Source organism: Coptis chinensis, chromosome 5, assembly GCF_015680905.1.
Source record: "Coptis chinensis isolate HL-2020 chromosome 5, ASM1568090v1, whole genome shotgun sequence".
Lineage (NCBI taxonomy): Eukaryota > Viridiplantae > Streptophyta > Magnoliopsida > Ranunculales > Ranunculaceae > Coptis > Coptis chinensis.
In genome coordinates, this window is record NC_141460.1 from 81475570 (window position 1) to 81493375 (window position 17806).

General features: G+C 36.6%; 2 protein-coding genes across 19 annotated transcripts; one reads left to right on the plus strand and one right to left on the minus strand.

The window, feature by feature from the left end:
• Positions 1 to 1413: 1413 nt before the first annotated feature.
• On the minus strand, positions 1414 to 9863 carry LOC147499268 (uncharacterized). 12 transcript variants are annotated; one of them, XR_015195772.1, is made up of 9 exons: positions 8889 to 9863; positions 7989 to 8069; positions 7700 to 7777; positions 6451 to 6621; positions 5431 to 5580; positions 3948 to 4012; positions 2644 to 2785; positions 2412 to 2525; positions 1414 to 2320 (listed from the first exon to the last, which is right to left on the minus strand). XR_015195772.1 is itself a non-coding variant. In XM_086561103.1 (9 exons), exons 1-2 carry the CDS (start codon positions 9455 to 9457, stop codon positions 8018 to 8020), a joined length of 333 nt encoding a protein of 110 aa, XP_086417229.1. In that variant the 5' UTR covers positions 9458 to 9863; the 3' UTR covers positions 1414 to 2320; positions 2412 to 2525; positions 2644 to 2785; positions 3948 to 4012; positions 5431 to 5580; positions 6451 to 6621; positions 7700 to 7777; positions 7989 to 8017. The 12 variants fall into 12 exon arrangements, 7 of the variants coding, with proteins under 7 accessions (XP_086417229.1, XP_086417226.1, XP_086417228.1 ...); XR_015195771.1 differs by having other exon boundaries at positions 7700 to 7873; XM_086561103.1 differs by having other exon boundaries at positions 9177 to 9863.
• Positions 9864 to 10759: 896 nt separating this feature from the next.
• On the plus strand, positions 10760 to 16421 carry LOC147499269 (sugar transporter ERD6-like 7). Of its 7 annotated transcripts, none has more exons than XM_086561109.1 (19): positions 10760 to 11026; positions 11848 to 12110; positions 12187 to 12249; positions 12992 to 13081; positions 13198 to 13257; positions 13413 to 13478; positions 13666 to 13731; positions 13820 to 13895; positions 13968 to 14032; positions 14135 to 14227; positions 14306 to 14386; positions 14580 to 14664; positions 15021 to 15064; positions 15148 to 15210; positions 15300 to 15359; positions 15442 to 15495; positions 15574 to 15633; positions 15730 to 15844; positions 16092 to 16421. In XM_086561109.1, the coding sequence occupies exons 2-19, from the start codon at positions 11880 to 11882 to the stop codon at positions 16208 to 16210; spliced, it is 1491 nt and encodes a 496-aa protein (XP_086417235.1). In that variant the 5' UTR covers positions 10760 to 11026; positions 11848 to 11879; the 3' UTR covers positions 16211 to 16421. The 7 variants fall into 7 exon arrangements, 6 of the variants coding, with proteins under 6 accessions (XP_086417235.1, XP_086417231.1, XP_086417237.1 ...); XR_015195775.1 differs by having other exon boundaries at positions 10878 to 11026; positions 13198 to 13272; positions 15442 to 15502; XM_086561105.1 differs by having other exon boundaries at positions 10878 to 11026; positions 13198 to 13272.
• Positions 16422 to 17806: the final 1385 nt, after the last annotated feature.

A 17806-nucleotide genomic window follows, 5' to 3' on the forward strand; every position in this document is an offset into this window, starting at 1 on the left:
AGATAGCTAATTACTCAAAAACCTAAAGTCCACTTGAGTAAATAATATATGTATATTAATAGCTAATGATTCATTGCATACTTTGTTTGAAGGGTTTATGTTTTTCTAATATTTTTTGAAGGGGATTGCAAGCCAAACCTTGATCTAGTAAGTGTAAAGCGTACATATATCTTTTTTGGCTGATACATCAGCAGTAGTGAAAGACAAATCGATGTCAATTTCAAATCTAGATGAGAGTCCTACCTTAGCTTTCTCCCCGAGGGGAGACAACTCAACTCAGGCCCAGAAAGCAGGAGTCTCCTCGCCCGCATCAACACCACTCAACCTCGTATTTCCATGGCCATCAAAACTATTCGGGCTGACACCTTCAAAATCTTATATAAAGCATAAACCGAGTACCTTCCCAATGTGAATTTGAATTGAAGAGAAAATTGGCAAACAGTAAATTTAACGCTATTATCTTAGAACGTGTTCTAATTTAATAGTTGGAATAATTATAAAACCTTGTTTGTTGTCTGAAATTCAAAAAAAAAGAATATTTAAACTTAACACAGACACTAAAGATAACTGCACTTACTTTGATTGCCAAATACTCTTAAGTTGTGAATTCGACATATAAACCCTCTTTGTCTCAAAGTGATGCTATGATAAAAAGTATGTCTCGCACAACACAATGAACGTAAAACGGAAGCCCAGGGATTGAGCAAAGTTGAAGGCTGTGTTTTGGACACAGACACACACACACAGAAAAAAAAAAAAGAAAAAGAAAAAAGACTTGAGTTGAGTAGCTGATGAAGCACTACGTTTGAACTGAAACGTCTATGCCCGTGTTTCCTCTGACACCTCCTTTATTTGGTGCTTCCTTTGTTTGATGTCCATTTCCGAATCAATATTAGTTAGTTATATACCTAATTTAACTGTTTAGAAGTAACTTAGCACGAATTCATGCATTCTAGATTTTTTTAGCTCTTGCAGGGGCTTATTAACCCAAGGATGAAAGATAAAAGTTGGGCACTGCAAAACACACTTTTAAACCGAAGATAGCTTGACAATTGGTAAGTCGTGTAGTAGGTTAAAACACCCCCTATGCTCATAGCAACTACCAACTCATATTAAAGCACATAAGAATTATAACCAATCACAGCATTATAAGCTTAGTCATAGGAATTTTCATCTCCAAAAATCTATATATGCCTTTGAAATCATTCTTGTGAACAATGAGTAAACCAATTTCACAGTTCTGGTGGTTTGTATGCATACTATAGTTACGGTCCTGTTCCTCTATTTCTAAAACCTGAACTGAGAAGATTCAATTCTTTCAGTTTCTCCTAGATTATCAAAAGACACATGCCTTAATGGAGATTAATTAGCTCCCAGACATTGGACCTGTGAAGCATCAAAATTCAACAGCCATCAAGAAACTATGCATTAATATTATTGATAAAGTTGTTTAACATTATGTTCACGTACATACTGAATGTAGCAAAGGAGCTTTACATGTTTAAGACAATAAATTACCTGCGAATGTGAAAACCAGTTTTAAAATTCAAACCACTTTTAGTAATCTGAGGTTCTGGGCTTCTGAAAGGCAACAATGACTCCTATCATTCTTTTGACCATGAGCCATGTTGCTATGATGGACTGCCTAAGTACTTGCTTCTGCCGGTCACAGAAGTAATAACCTCTCCCTCTGGTGTCGAGTTCAACTCCGGCATTGGTGAGAATAGCTTTGATATCCTTCTTGACTCCCTCACAAATCATAGTTGACCCCTTACACTACCAGTATCAGTCTGAAATTTTAAGGTGTTTCATGGCGTCAGTAGCAAGAGAAACATGCTTTTTGTGCTGTGGAATCAAGGTTTGGACATTTGAATAATCAACTGGTTTCACTGTGGATAACATGTGTGAGTCTGCGTGAAGGGTAGCAATTGAGACCTGCTTTCTGTGCTGATGAAACTTAGTTAAAGCTTAAGGAGGCCGCACTGCAATTGAGACTTGCCTTGGTTGCATCAGAATTTTGGTGTTGCTTGTTCTCACTGTCCCAGAAATATTATCTTTTTCAGCTATTGATGATGAGGAGGTATGATGGGCAGAGCCTGTTTTACAGGGGATCTTGGGCATTGAAGGAAGGCTAGTGATGCCTCTCAATGGAGGCCTCAACTTGGAGCGTCCAAGTGGCGACTTTTTCTATGTCCAGACTTTCTGATTTTGGTATGAAAATTCCAATGAAAAAGATGGTTTAGCTGGAGCAACAACAACCCTATTTTCCTGTTGGAGTCTGGCTTTCCTCTCCTCTGCCAATTGACTCTCGAGATCTCGTCTATCAAAAGTGCAAAAACAGAAGTTCACACTTTGAGTTAGATCACAAATAAAAAATAATATCATCAATATTCTCAAGTCGTTATCTTTACCTTCTCTTGAAGACTTCTGAAGAGTTGTTCAAGGGCAGCAAACCTCAACTGCAATTATTGGAAACTGTTCTGTAATTTCATTATTTCCCTCTCTTCCTGCCTTTGCTTCTCAGCCTGTTCAGAATGTAAGAAAGGGACGGATTCATACAACCATCAAGAATAGGTACCTTTGATACGAACATCCCTTTTGATACCTTTTGATATTATTAGTGTAAAGATATAAGAAGCATACCATTTGCTTGTACTTGAACAACTCCTGAGGATCTACTTGTTTATGTTCAGGTCCATGCTCAACCCCTCGAAGTGGATTTGCAAAGTTCAGCGAACAGAGGGTCTCTACTGAGTTCGCTAAAACTTGGGTTGACTTGAACAAACTGTGATTATGGAACTATATTATTATAAAGTCCCGGCTTTTAGTGCCAAACTGTGATTATGGAACTATATTATTAGAAAGTCCTGGCTTTTAGTGCAATTTTCATTTTCAGCATGATGATTTTCAATCTCATGATCAGTGTCAAAGATATACAGCTGCAAAAATCTAGGCTTGTTACCAAGTGTTGGTAAGAGGCTCCCTATTCTGTGATAAATAGAGCCCCATGCACGATATGAAAAAACACCATCCCTATCACTTCCAATTTTTTTTATCAAGGTCAACACCCATCGAAGTAAATGAAAAAAATATGATTGTAAGAATTATACAGAGATTGTAAAAAATATGATTGTAAAAATATGATTAACTTCTTTCTTATTCAGAGATTTCTATCTAAAATTAAATTCTTCTCTGCATTTGGAAAAAATACAGATGCCAGATATACCTATATAGCTCCGTATGCCTCCGTATAATTTAGTTGTCAAAGAAGAGCACCCAGGAGCCGCCCACTATGCTATGCCGCTATGATAGAGGTTAGGATTAATATAGAATCCCTACTTAAACTGATTGTCCACTGGCCGTGGTTTGAGACCTTCCTATTTTGCAGGTAGGTCCTATGGTCTAGTAATGTAGGTTAGTGGAGATAGATGAGAAGAATGGAGAGTTTTGATTAATTTCGACATCTAAGGAAAAATGAAACACTTCCAAATCAATGATGGCAAATTATTGGCTTGCTGAACTACTTAAGTCGATACAAATATATCACAGTCGAAGTTCAACTCCCGCATTGTTTACTATGATATTTACTTGATACTATGTCTTACGATTATACTTGATATCAATTAAAACATTTTTAGTGAGTTTCATCGGCAAATTCAAGGCATACTTAACCTGCAACCTTCAAGTCATAAACCAATTGACGATTAGGCTTAATACCCATAAAGCGTAAAACCTAGAATCAAAGTCAACCATTTTCAAAACCCCTAACTTCCATGTCCCTAATGAGATTGCTCCTAAACATATTTAGAGAAGGCAAATAGATCCCTTTTAGCTAATAGATCTTTTTTCGTAAGTGGAGAAGTTGATGATAAGCTTAATAGCAAAGAAAGGAAAGCTAGAAAACCGCAAACTAAACTTTAAGAGCAAAGAAAGGGAAGAACATTAACCTGTTTTTCACCTTAATGATTTAGACATGGATGCTAAGCTTAGGCCACCAAGGGAAGCACATAACCTGTTTTTCACATTAAAGCACATAAGAACCTCTTTTAACATTGTTAACAGGATCCACATGGTCATATAAAAAAATTGACCGCCGATAACTCTCAAGTCTTAAGAGAGTCTCATTGATAGCAACAATATTGTGAAAAAATAATTTAAAATATCATTCTTTTGTGAAAAAAATATTCTTTTAATAAGAACATTCACCACATTATTTTGTTTCTCCACTCATCATATCATGGAGAGTGTGTTATCGACCATATTTTTCACAATTACAACACTATATGCTTAGACATAAGAATTTTTACCTCCAAAAAATTATATATATACACCTTTGAAATCAATGTGATGATCAACTTTTGTAAACCAATGCCATAGTTCTCACGGTTTGTATCAATATGATGCACAACTATCCCACTTATGGAGTATATCCTAAAAAGAAGAAAAAAAAACTCAATTTCTCTCCTCAATTAAACTTTGTAAAGCTCAGAAAAAAAAATCAACATTATTGAGAAAATAGACAAAAGAGGTTCAAGTGGCATGGAAATCAAAATTCATTTTAGTTCCTGAAGATGTCATCTACGACTTATTTTTGCATACCTTGGATACCCTTCTTTGCTCATATGTAAAGCCTCACAAACTTGGAGTGAAGTTTGTTTAAGAAAATGGAAGTGAAACTACTTATGGTATAGACTATAGGAAAATGCACTATCCACATGAGTTCAATTTCACTCACCAGCCACCACCCAATGGTGTGTTTTCAAGTGTCAACTTCTCTCTACTTGTATTTGTTTTGAGAAGCTATGCACACACACTCTTAGGTCTTTGTGGAATCACATTCATACTCAAACAATCAAGTCGGTCTTAACCTTACTCTTTTCAATTACACCTCAACAAAAAAACATCCCATGAATAAATGGGAAAAAAATCCTTTCAAAATATCTCATATGTAATAATATAGTGGTTTAACGACATAGAAAAGAATCAGTGAGAGAGGTATTACCAAGTCGTTTATGAATGGAATATAAAGCAACGGAATAAAGAAATACAGTCGGTGATCATCTTGCAAAATCATCTTAACAACAAAAATTGTTCTCTTATAGCTGCAATAACAACAACTTTATAGCAACAATAAAAGATATTGAAACCTCCCAAATAATGACTAAGATACGGTAGAAGTCTTCTGCATAATATGTAAACCATTGAGTGACATCATGTGACCCCAATCAGAACCGAAATCAAGAATTGGAACATAGATACGAAAGACCCACACGATACACTTACCTTTAACCATAAACATTTCGAATTACTGGAGCACGGGCAATAGAAGAAGATTGAACTGACGCATGCTTTTTTTCCATATAAGTATTTTGATAAAAGCATAAAGAGAGATATTGTTAAGGATTAAGAAGAAGAAGATATGGGCCATACCTTAAATCTCAATGGGATTGTTCTCTGCGCAAAGAGAGTTGTTCTTCGATCAGTCATGTGCTGGGGGTGAATTCTTTGTCGCTACCGCTGTTATTGTCATACCCGAGTGTTGACACGATCATTTGTATGTGAAGAGTTGTCCATGTTCGACTGATTTGAATCACGCGGTGGTCAATAGAATGCATTCAACTCATTTTAAATAACAACAATAATAATAAGACCATGTTGATACCAATTAATTCAGCAAGAACAATGCTAACACTATCCTCTCAATTAAGAGTTTCTTTTTTTGTTTTTCCCAAGGTGTCAATCCTAGCATATGGGGAGAGTTTTGGTTTTATGTTCCTATTGTTGAGAGTTTATGTTTTTTGTTTCTCTGAAAGTGTAATAGGGTTACAACCTAACAATTGAAAAGGGTGTGTTTCCTTTTGTTTTGCCAAATTTGCACCTCTTTCATTCCTTGGCTAACCTTACAAAAAGGAAAGAGAATTTGATAAGTATTTGTGCTGGAGTGATATGTGTCATATCATAATATCATAATCTGATTACTCAGTTTTGGTTACAGCTGAAGACCTTATCAAAAAAAGACTAAAGTTAACGCAATTATCGGCATGGAGACATGGCAGGAGGCAGCATTAGTTGCTGAACTTGCACTTTTGAGAAAAAAGGGGGAATACGTGTCCACTTTTGAGAAAACAGGGGGAATGACATGGCTTCTAATCTTCTGAGGAATCAAGTATATCATTTGGCCATACTCCAGTTCTTAAAGTCAGTAAACATGCAAAAGTGAGCACACAAACGTCAGTAATTATTGTAGACAAATAAAGGATAAGTTGGACCAGACAGGTAGATCATAAAAGTCAGGGCCACACAGAAATGAGAAGACCAACTATTAATCCTAAAGATTCACATGCAGAAGGACAAAGTATATTGCATATATTAGCACATAAAGAAAGTTGCACGGTTGATGGACAAATCAAACTTAGATGCAACACAAAGGTGGATAGACATAAAACTAACCTGTGGATTTGTTCCCATATGTGGTGCTGGAACATCAGAATGGACTCCCCAATTAAATCATGTATCGCTCATGATGGCTTCTATAGCTCCATTATTTATTTAAGCACCGATTTTTTACACATAACTATTGAACTTTGTCTGTGTGTGACCTCTCCCATTCATGCCTAGAAACTGTTAGAGGTTAAGAAGAATATTGATAAGAAATAATGAAAAGAAAATGCCCCATGTATCCACTACTTGGGATAGTGAAATTTGATTCAAAGCACTTTCATTGAAATAAATATGGAAGAATGTGCTGCGGAATTACACTTTTAGTATCCTATGAACAAATAAACACACAATACTAATTTATTTAAGGCCAGGGGACTAAGGAAAAAAAAAAGGCTAAGGAAATTACCTACCCCAGTAACTGGGATTTCAACAGTATTTCTTTTGCTTTTTTAAAAACACTATTGAGCATTGTACCTCTATCCTCTCGACATTTATCTCTACCTCATTACTTTATTTGTGCTACATAAAAGCAGCTTCATTCCATCTATTACAGTGTACCAAATGTAAAATCTTCTGACATACTGGTAAGTCTTACAGAAACTTAAATAACCTTATGCACCCATAACAAAGCAATTGAGTCATGGACAATATGCATGTTTGTCAATTATCTTCCAAGACAAAAACAAAGTGGCTATGACTTAAGTAAGTTTTAATATTTAAGTTCTTTAAGTGGCTTCAACTGAACATGATTAGTTGATTACACTGTGCAATGAAAATACCGGTGTACAAACACTAAGGGCAAGAAACATCTTTTACTCCACAGGTAGAGAGGTACGACTAACTTAAGGTGTAAACTACCAATACTACAATAGCGATGTTGACAATTGAAATTAATTAATTCATCAACTTTACCAAGCTATCATTATCCACAAAGTTAGTGAGTAGTTAGCAAATAAAAAAATAAAAAAAAAACAATTTGGGAATTTCATCTCGTGGGGAAAGTATTAAGATATCGAAAAAGTCCCTTTTGATTTTTCACTTAATTCAAACACTTTTAATCACCAGGAATCTATCTCTACAAAAATTCCTAAGTGTTCTATGACCAGGGATGCCAAAACCAATTCGTCCATTGCAAAGTATGTCTGTGGAAGTAAAAATGGGTATAAAACGGTGCCACCTAACTCGGAAAACAATCAGCAACAACCGATTAAAGTATTAATTTTTTAACCAACAGAAAGATAAGAACATTTGAGAGTACCTCAAAGCATTGTAATATGATGCGACTTCGAACTTGGGCGTAACCAAGGTTGAATTTAACAGACTCGCAACACCAACACTATCACACCACAACAATCACCATTATAATATCCTAACACTGCCTTTTGGTCTTGAGAAATTCTAAGAAAAAATTGAATGAAATATCTGCATACAACTATAAAGGGAAAAGGCTTTCACATATCAGTTTACATACTAACCTCTCTTTTAAGAATCATCCAATCAAGAATCGTCTAATGAGTGTATTAATAATAAAATAAAACTGGACTTACTTCTTCGCAGATTTGTTGGCAGTATTACTTCAGATCAATCTGATCAGAAAAATCCCTTTAGCGGAGGACGACAATAAATCCCTGGTAGATTATATTGAAACAAAGAGTAATCATCCAAGTGACTGATCATAACTCTATTTCACAATTTCCAGAAAGGTCCTTTCTTATCAAAAGGAAACTACAGTCCTTCAGTACTATCTAATATCTAATTAAAAAAATATTTGACCACTACAGCATGAACTTCCGTTGTGCAGTTGGGTGGACTATCACACCAAAAATTCGCAAACGACATGGGATATTTACCATATATATCAGATATAGTTCCATCAAGCTATGAGCTTGTTTTCAGAGTAAACATTTAAAGAGCAAGTGCAGTATCTGGAGCACGCAACAAAAATCCTACACCCTCAGGGAGATGAAAAACACCAAATTCTTCACTGAATTGTCTTAGAAAATATATATGTAACAAAAAAAAAAATGTACCCAATTAGCTAACAGGTTTTATGTTGACCTATTGTTGTTAAAATGTGAGACGGATACATGTGTATATCTCTATCTCCTATAGAAATATAAAGTGTCACAAAGCAGATAGAAATATACTACTAAAGCATGTGGGCATGTCAACACTGAATCCAGAAAATGGAGTATCCTTATTACATCGGTCACCAAGTCTGGAAAGCACCAATACAATTGAATCAGTCATGTTAAGGGCTTAAGGCTATGTGTATGCCACAGAATTGTATTCCACAAACATCTTGTGTCAATGCACATCAAACTATTATACAGGTGTGAGCTTATATAGTTGGCAAAAAGAGAAAAAGAGTTGTGCATCGTGTTTTCAAATGTAAATCAGTAATTTAAATAGAAAAGTGTTAGAATTGAGTTAGGGTTTTCACATACCTTGTTTTGACCAATTGTAGTCTTCAAACTACAGATTGTTCAAATCATTTCTCATCTCAAGAAATTGAGGTTACAATCTTATCTCTGAGTATTTATAAATCTTCTCCTCATTAGTTCATAAATCATACCTTTCTTCTTTTTCTGGCATTTTTCAGATCATATTGCACTTGTGGAAAGGTAGTGTTGAAAAGAAGTAAGAATGGATTTGGATTATTATTTGTAAGGAGGGAAGGGGGAAGGAGCATACAAAATTGGGTAATTAATTAATAAGAAAGGAAATAATAGTACTTGAAAAGGTCATCCTCCAAAATGGCCTGCTCATCGGGAGACCACTCAACGGCCAGCTCAACATCTGGATTGAGTCCAGACGCCATCATCATGGGAGCTTTGCTGCTCGTTCCAGCTCCTAGTGGTCCTGGTGGGGATTGAAACGACATGGAGTGCCGGTAATGATGAAGATTCAATGCTGGAATAGAAGAATCTCCTGTCACTCTGTTGAAACTCCCTCCTCCTCCTCCTCCTCCTAACCCATGATCAACTTTCCTGTTCCTGTCGTTGTTGTTGGACATATTCTTGAACCAATCAATAAATCAGAATTCGTTCATTCACTTTTAAGTCAGTCCCCCGTAAAACCCATAGCCAGATAATTGATGGGTTACTTTGATGGGTTACTTTTGTTTTTTATTTTTGTGATCACTGCGAATCCCAACAACAATGGAGTTTCTCAAGCCATTGGGAACGCAGTTACTAACTTGGCAAGGAAGATTGAGCCAATAGTCAAAAAGGTATTTAGTGGAAAGATTTTGATTCATTTTCGAATACAGGTGAATTGGAATAAGAGAAGAATAAGAGAGAGGGTTTGAACAGATGAATTTTTTTTTGAGAGAATAAAAATATCTTTGATTTGTTTGGTCTTCGGAATCAAGCGGAAAATAATGGAGGTTTCCTTGTTACTACTTAGCTCTCACTTTTCAGGTTTCTTTTTGTTTAAGAATGGAGATAAGATTTAAGATCAGATGTTTTTATCTACTTATCTATTTTGGGTTTTTATGTATTTTGGGCTACGAACAATTGAAATCGCAAAAAAAGAGATGTGTCAGTCTTAGAAAAAAAAAGGGGGCTGACGTGGGTCACTGGGAGCATTCTCAACTACTCAGTATTAATGGTCTTTGATATTATTGCACTTGCTACCATTTCAAAATTTTCTCTAAATTTCATGAAAAACTGCATATTAATGTATATAATGAATGAAATAAAAAAAAATCGAAATTTTGAAAAAAAACTTCGAAAACTCGCAAACAGAAAATGTATAGTCCAAAATGTTCCACCGACAATGGAAAATTTTGCAAAATTTTCACAAAATTTTAGAATCGAAATTTTTACAAAAAAATTTCAAAAACTTGCAAACATAAAGTATATAGTCCGAAATGTTTTGGTGCCCACCGAAAACAAAAAATTTTGTGAAATTTTCACGAAATTTTTTGAAATTTAGTTCCTTGTATGTATACTTCATGACATTGTGTCAAAACTCTCTTCACCAATTTACCTATGAGCTTTCTCTATCATTTGCTTTGATATCGATCATTTTTTCACCTAAAACTATAAAACATGATTATTTTTCCCTCTTTTACCCAATGCTGCGTGAACAACTCAACAACCTTGAAGCGTAAATAAAAAATTTATATATAAAAAAAGGAGACAAAATGTGCTACTGTAGAGGTAATTCCGTTAAGAATGTGTGACAGTCCACACGTGAGTAATAATGAGAGGAAAGAGACAATGAAAAGGACGTACTAAAGACATGGAAGTCAACACCAAAAGTTGGAAAGGTCCATATATAGCTTTGTCTTCTTCTAAGGTAGTGAACTCCTGAAAACTCATGCTATATGATGCTCCCCGGCCATATTCTGTTGGACTGTTGTTATGTCAACCAAAGGACTTTGCGACTCTGTCTATAACACATTAAAACCCACTGACCCACACCCTTTTACCCAAACTTCTCTTCTCCTCTCCCTTATTTTCAGTTCACTACTCTTTTCTCTCGTTTTAGCTATACTTCTTCATCTAGCATTCTAGCTACTACATCAGTCGTTATATTTTCGGCACTTGCGGTTCCCATTTTTATACGTGTTTGGGCTGTAAGTATTAAGATTTTAAACACCTCGAGATTAGATGAGTTTTAGACCTATATTCTTGTCCACCCTTGGTAGGATTTTACCATAGCATGATATATTGATATTTCGTTTCAAGATGTCGAATTTTGACTTTTTGAGTAATGGGTCTGATTATGGGCCCATGCTGCAAAAGCTCATGATCTACCACTTTTCCATCAGAAAAATATTTGCATATGGAAGCTCTAGGCTCGAGTTCTAGAATGTAGGCACAATGATTTAATAAACATGTAGCCTTGTAGGTAGGTTAATTTTTTATTTTAAAGTGTTTATTTAATTTTTAGGCTTGCTTTTCCATGCACATACACTAGAGCTCATAGTTTTATGCACAGATGCACAGGGACTACAAGAGCTCGAAACAAGTCAAAGGGATTGATGCCCAGTTCTTTGAGGAAAATAAATTGTTGATATATATGAGTCTCTAATATATTAATAGAATTGATTTTTCAAATAAGTTCGAGTTTATGGAGAAATTGACAATTTATAGTGGTATAAAAAGTGATGATGACTCTCTCCTAAAGTAGTGGGATTGTAACACTCTGGATTGGGTTTAGTCCCACATCGGTTAGGAAGTCATCTTGGATTCTGGTTATATTGGATCGACTACCACTTACATACTAATATCGAGATCTTTTGAGTTAAAACCTCACACCCATGTTTGGGTGAAGTACCACTGCACAGTTTAGTTCCTGTTAGTCTGTTACTATACATCCAACTTTGAATATGAAATAGTTTTATGACTTTTAGCGCATAACGATTAATAGTGTTTTTTCTCTCTTCTCATGCAGAACTCCTTTAAGATAAAATACTTGATCATTTAATGATAAGTGCGTTTACAGAAATGGCTCTTAACAAAGATGTTGAAAATGGTAATAACAGTTTGCAAGCAGAGGTAAGGGAACCACTTATCCAACAAAGAAAGGTGCTATTTCATGAAGAAAATGGACCTGTCTCTGAAGATGGGACACAAAATGGAAGCAAAGAAAGTGCATGGATGGTTTACTTGAGCACTTTTGTTATTATTTGGGGGTCCTTTGAGTTTGGGTCCTGTGTGAGTAATCGATCTCAATATGTTGGTATCTGGTGATACTAAGCTGTTCTTCTTAACCATATTATTGTCTTTGCAGGTCGGATATTCTTCGCCTACTCAAGCTGCAATCAGGGAGGATCTCAATCTTTCTTTAGGAGAGGTCAGTGTTTTCATTATGTTACTCTTTACAGAAACCAGATCTATTCTGGTCTCTATGCTTCATATATGGTATTGATAGTAACAGGCTAGGTGTAAGTTATAAGGAGAGTCCTTATAAATCCTATCAGGTATTACTAGGCTAACATAGAAGGTGGACATTCTTGAATATGGAAAGAGAATTGCTAGCATGAAAATTTACCCTGAGATTCTCATAAAAGTACTTAATGTTTTGATGGCGTTGCTGCATGCTATTGCTATCTACCACTCCTGGAATGGAGAAGGTGTTTAGATGAACTATGTAGGTAAATGTACATGCAACAAATCCTTTTCGTCTAATCCACTCAACTTCAAAATGGATTAAACAATTTACGAATTTAGTAATACAAATTATTAAGAAGAACGACAACAGTGATAGTTTGTGGTGTACAGTGCATGCAATGAGGTTTGGTGGAAGTTGAAGACTCTGAAAGGTTACAAAGGATGAAACAGAATGCATCTAATCTGACAGTACATAATGAGAAGTGGCCTAGGGATATATGCATTAACAGGGATATAGCTTTACTTCAAAGTTCAAACACAAGATCAAATAGGATTCATGGTGCTGAACCACATAGTGGGGATAAGGCAATACTAATGACGAGCTGAGACAGATTACTCCAGAAGCTTTTATGGGTGAATACACAGGTTATGGGACACCACTGTTTCGAACCTTTTGATAATCATTTCTGTAATATTGCGTGCAGTATTCGGTGTTTGGCTCGATATTGACTATTGGTGCTATGATTGGTGCAATCACGAGCGGGCATATTGCTGATTTCTTTGGGCGTAAAGGGGTAAGAGAAATGAGTTGTAACATATTCAACAATTCAAGTACATCAAAACTAGCCTAAATGGGCATTCTGTGTTTATGAGAGGCTAATCGCTGTTTTGTTGGGTGTGGTGGAACCAGGCATTGAGAACATCAATTGCTTTTTGCCTTGCAGGATGGATTTCCATATACTTTGCCAAGGTTTGCTCTGTTCAAGTAATGCATTTCCATATACTGTCAATTAATAAAGAATCTGTGTAAAGATTGTATCTCTACATCTACATCTACTTCCGAGTAAGTCTTTCCACCTTTTCAAATTTGGCCTGACAAACTCCTGTAATTTTCCACTTGCAAAGGGAGCTTTAGCACTTGACATTGGAAGACTTGCGACGGGATATGGAATGGGAGTATTTTCTTATGTGGTAATCTTTCTTTCTCTTTTAATAGTTTGATTTTGTTATAAGCACACAAGTAAATACTACTACTATACGACGAGTAATAATGAATTACAGCATATCAAGGCAAACTCAAATGCTCGGGAAAAAGTATAATTATATTCGCTAAATCATTCAATACAATATTTATGTCACATTTCAATGAATAAGACAGGTACCTGTATTCATCGCTGAAATATCCCCTAAGAATCTTCGAGGTGGCCTGACGGCACTGAATCAGGTTAAAGTTACATATAGGAATAATCATGCTTTATGACGGGAAAATATAAACAACAAATAAATGTACTCGCCTTCTATCTGTTATCCAGCTCATGATCACTTCAGGACTGTCTGTTTCCTTCATGATAGGGAACGTTCTAAAATGGCGAACTCTGGCTCTGACTGGTGAGATTGTAAAATGTCTTTCATTTTCCATCCCTTCAGAAACAAGACTAACTGATGGAGATCTGACTGTAGGATTAATTCCATGCATAATATTGCTTGCTGGTCTTTCTTTCATTCCAGAGTCTCCAAGATGGCTGGTAAGAATTAAGTAAACGTTTTGATAAGCTTTTTCCTTCTATATGATACAAGAATTAAGACATGAAGGATGAAAAATGGATATTGCCAAACTTTAATTGCAGGCCAAGATCGGAAGCTCGGAGGAGTTTGAAGTAGCATTGCAGAAGCTCCGTGGAAAGGACGCGGATATTAACGTTGAAGCAGCTGAAATCCAAGTTCTTCTCAATCTAGAGTCGCTTAAAAGGTGTACAGGACGGGTTTGAGAATAGCCTAATTATATTGTTCATTGGCAGGACTACATAGATTCACTTGCACGCCTCCCAAAAGCCAAAATGCTGGATTTGTTTCATAGGAGATACATGCGTTCAGTTATTGTAAGCATCCATCTTGTTTGATTACATACACTTGTGACTTCACTAGACTTCCAGTTGACTTGGTTTCATCTACATCTCTATTAATCCTAAAACTCTAGGGCTTCACAAGCAGCATGCCAAGTTCTTCATACTCAATTCGCATTTCTTACTGCAAAGTTATTTGAAATTTGGAACACTGCTCTTTGGTAATCAGATTGGGGTTGGACTGATGATCTGTCAACAATTTGGAGGAATTAATGGAATCTGTTTCTATACGACCGAGATTTTTGCTTCTGCAGGTAAAAAAATCCCACCTGTACTAAGTTTTTCTTTTCTTTTGAATCAGTTATGAAATTATGGCAGATCTCTACCTTACCTAAACCATCCAGAATCAGCGGATAAAGCTTATAGTCCTCCCACTTAGGTTTTTACACTGGCAAGAGGAAAATCTTTTACATCTCTGTGGGATTAAACAATATGATTTTCCAAACCTGTGAACAACCGATTTGCTCTTGACCTGTTCCACTATTCTAAGCATCTATTCTTGCCCTATATAGGGGTTCAAGATACCTTCGTTGTCTGAAAAAATCCTTTGCAGATAGTTCTCTTATCATATATGTTGATAATAGGTACTTCGATTTTATTTTTTTCATAGGCTTTCGACCGGATATTGGGACCACAATCTATGCATGTCTTGAGGTATAATATACACCACCTTGAAATAACAATACCTTTCTTCCTCTCCAAGAGTTTTTCCTCTACACACAATTCTGTTTTTACAGGTTGTAGTAGTTTCCGTAGGTGCAATGTTAATGGATAAAGCTGGAAGAAGAGTCCTTCTACTGGTAGGTGGTACTAATGGTGTTGTAGATCTGAATCTACTATATCACAACACCACTCTTTGATGAATTTTCCTGATCTTTTGCCATTATAGACTTCTGCAACAGGGACGGTCATCGGCTGTTTGCTAACTGGGCTTTCATTCTATATGAAGGTGCTGGTGTAAAATTTTATTACTTTCCAACTTTTTATCCTTTTGAATCCATGATCCAGTGCATCGAAATTGTGTGAAACAGACTCATGAGTTAGCACTTGAAGCAGTCCCTGGAATTGCCGTGACTGGCATAATGGTAGATGGTTTGTACTAATTTTTTTTTTCATTAATCGTTATTTGACTTTCATACTTAAAACCTGTTATCTGCACTCAGGTGTACATAGGATGCGGTGGAATAGGAATGGGAGCAGTTCCTTGGGTTATAATGTCTGAGGTATTTTTAATTTTGTTGAACATGCTATGCCAGTCTATAAGATGTACAGATGTAACTATCAATCCCGTCTTCCACTTAAAATATTACTTGTTACAGATATTTCCAATAAATGTTAAGGGAGTTGCTGGAAGTTTAGCAACATTAGTTAACTGGTTTGGAGCTTGGTTTTGTTCATATACTTTCAACTATCTCATGAGCTGGAGCTCCTACGGTAAGTTTACCAATATCCTCTGTTCAGCTAAAAGTTAGTATCAGCACTTAGAATATTCAGCCAAGACATAAAATAACATAACATATATGCATCATTATGGCAGTAAAACTGATTACTGCATTGGAGACTCCAAAAAATTCTAGTAGAAACTTACATAGGGCATGAGTCTTATTGTTATGTGTTAGTGTAAGTGTGCAACTCAGTATATACAATATCAACTGGACTTACTCAATGTTGTGGAATTCAGGTACCTTTTTCATGTACGCTGTGATTAATTCCATATCTGTCGTATTCATCGCTGTTATGGTACCTGAAACAAAAGGACGAACTCTGGAAGAAATTCAGGCTGCAATTAACAAAGCCTAGAGGATATCAAGGACAATGCTGTAACTGAAATTTGAGAGCATTGCCATTCTTTTTTTTGTGCTCCAATTTATGCATAGCAGATTGTAAAATAATATTCCTCTCTGTAATAATCGAGCGAAACTAAATTAGTTCAGTCTGTTTATTGATGCAAAAAATTTGTGGTATCAAAAAAAGAACGATTAATTACTAATGCTTTTATATGCTTGTAGAATTGTGTTAATTATGTAATACAGTTCTAAGCTGTCCAATTCTAGATTCACTTGCTCTTAAAAATCTAACTCAACCACCTGGTTCGATTCCTAGTCAACTTTGTGATTGGTTACTGTAAAGGGGTGTTTTGGATTTTCTGTTGGGACCGAGTTCGCTTCTGAGCGAACTGCCTACGTATCCTCTTGTTGGTTTTCCTTTTCTTTTCTCTGGGAGAGAGGAATTAGGCCCTACGTAGTGCAATCAGGTGGTATTTATAGGCTTAGGGAAATGTCAATCTAGAAGGCACGTGTGTCTATGGTACACGTGTAAGGTGGAGATCGCGAATGAGTGTTGATTTTGGTTATATTATAAGTCGTGTCTTTGATTGGGTGTTGGCGAGGTTACCCCTATTTCCGGTGGTGGGAAATACAATCAAGATTTTGGTAATGATTACCCTTGGTGGTGATCATTACCCCGGTATGCTCGCCTTTAGCCATGTGCTCGCATCGAGATATCTTCGCTCGTACCACCTACCGAAAAGGAGCTATTCAGAGGTCGTTCTTGGAGGTCGATGCATTGAAGTCGTGTATGCAATGTTTCTTAGAGAGCTGCTTCATAGACCGGTCCTCGAGGTCGTTGTATTGAGATCGCTTACGTTTCGTATGCAATGTTCCTTAATGGGGATATTGCCCCCCGCTGACCCTCTCGAGATTGGTTGTGTTTGTGCAAGCGATCTGCTGAGAGAAGAATCAACACTTGGGTGAAGTATGAACGAACTATGGTGATCGTTCTGACTGAGATGGCGCCGAGTTCGAATCTTGTAGCATGATGGTTTTGGCGGGAAAGAAAGATTAGGGCGTGGGTGGCACGCGACGTAATCCTAGCAGCTTGAAAATGAGTCGGTCGCCGCGTTATTCGAATCCGTGAAAAAGACAGTCCTTAGACACGTGTGTGGGCTATATGATAGGCCGTAATCATAACTTCTTGGGAGTTGAACAGCGGTTCAGGCAAAATCAAATTTGGGATAACCAAAAGGCATTTCCGTGCTTCTTCTTCCCGAAAACGCAGTTTGGGCTCTGCAGTGAGTGCTTCGCTGTCGTTTGCTTTTCATTTTCACTTTGTCGTCTTCTCTCCAAAGTAGGGTTTGTTAAGTGGGTAGGTCGGTGTTAGGTTGTAGGGTTTAAGGTTGGGTAATTTGAGAAAAAGGAAATACTACAATGTCGGATTCTCGACGACACTCGCTCGTAAGAGGTTCGGGGAGATTTCACCGAAGCCGCTGGAGAGTATGAATAGGAGAATGAAGACTCGTGAGTGGTGGTGGTGGTGGTGGACCGAGGTGGATGAAGAAGTTAGGGTAGAGGAGGTTAATAGTCGATCCGGGTCGACGATGACGTGGCTAGTACGTCG

Excerpts from the sequence above, each read along its gene's own strand:
- LOC147499268 (XM_086561104.1), bottom strand. The coding sequence starts at position 9,457 with ATGTCCAACAACAACGACAGGAACAGGAAAGTTGATCATGGGTTAGGA. Across the intron at positions 8,070-9,176 it reads TTGGAGGATGACCTTTTCAA|GGATTTATTGTCGTCCTCCG; the intron begins GTACTATTATTT and ends ATAATCTACCAG.
- LOC147499269 (XM_086561105.1), top strand. The coding sequence starts at position 11,880 with ATGATAAGTGCGTTTACAGAAATGGCTCTTAACAAAGATGTTGAAAAT. Across the intron at positions 12,250-12,991 it reads TCAATCTTTCTTTAGGAGAG|TATTCGGTGTTTGGCTCGAT; the intron begins GTCAGTGTTTTC and ends TATTGCGTGCAG. Across the intron at positions 13,732-13,819 it reads GCCTGACGGCACTGAATCAG|CTCATGATCACTTCAGGACT; the intron begins GTTAAAGTTACA and ends TCTGTTATCCAG.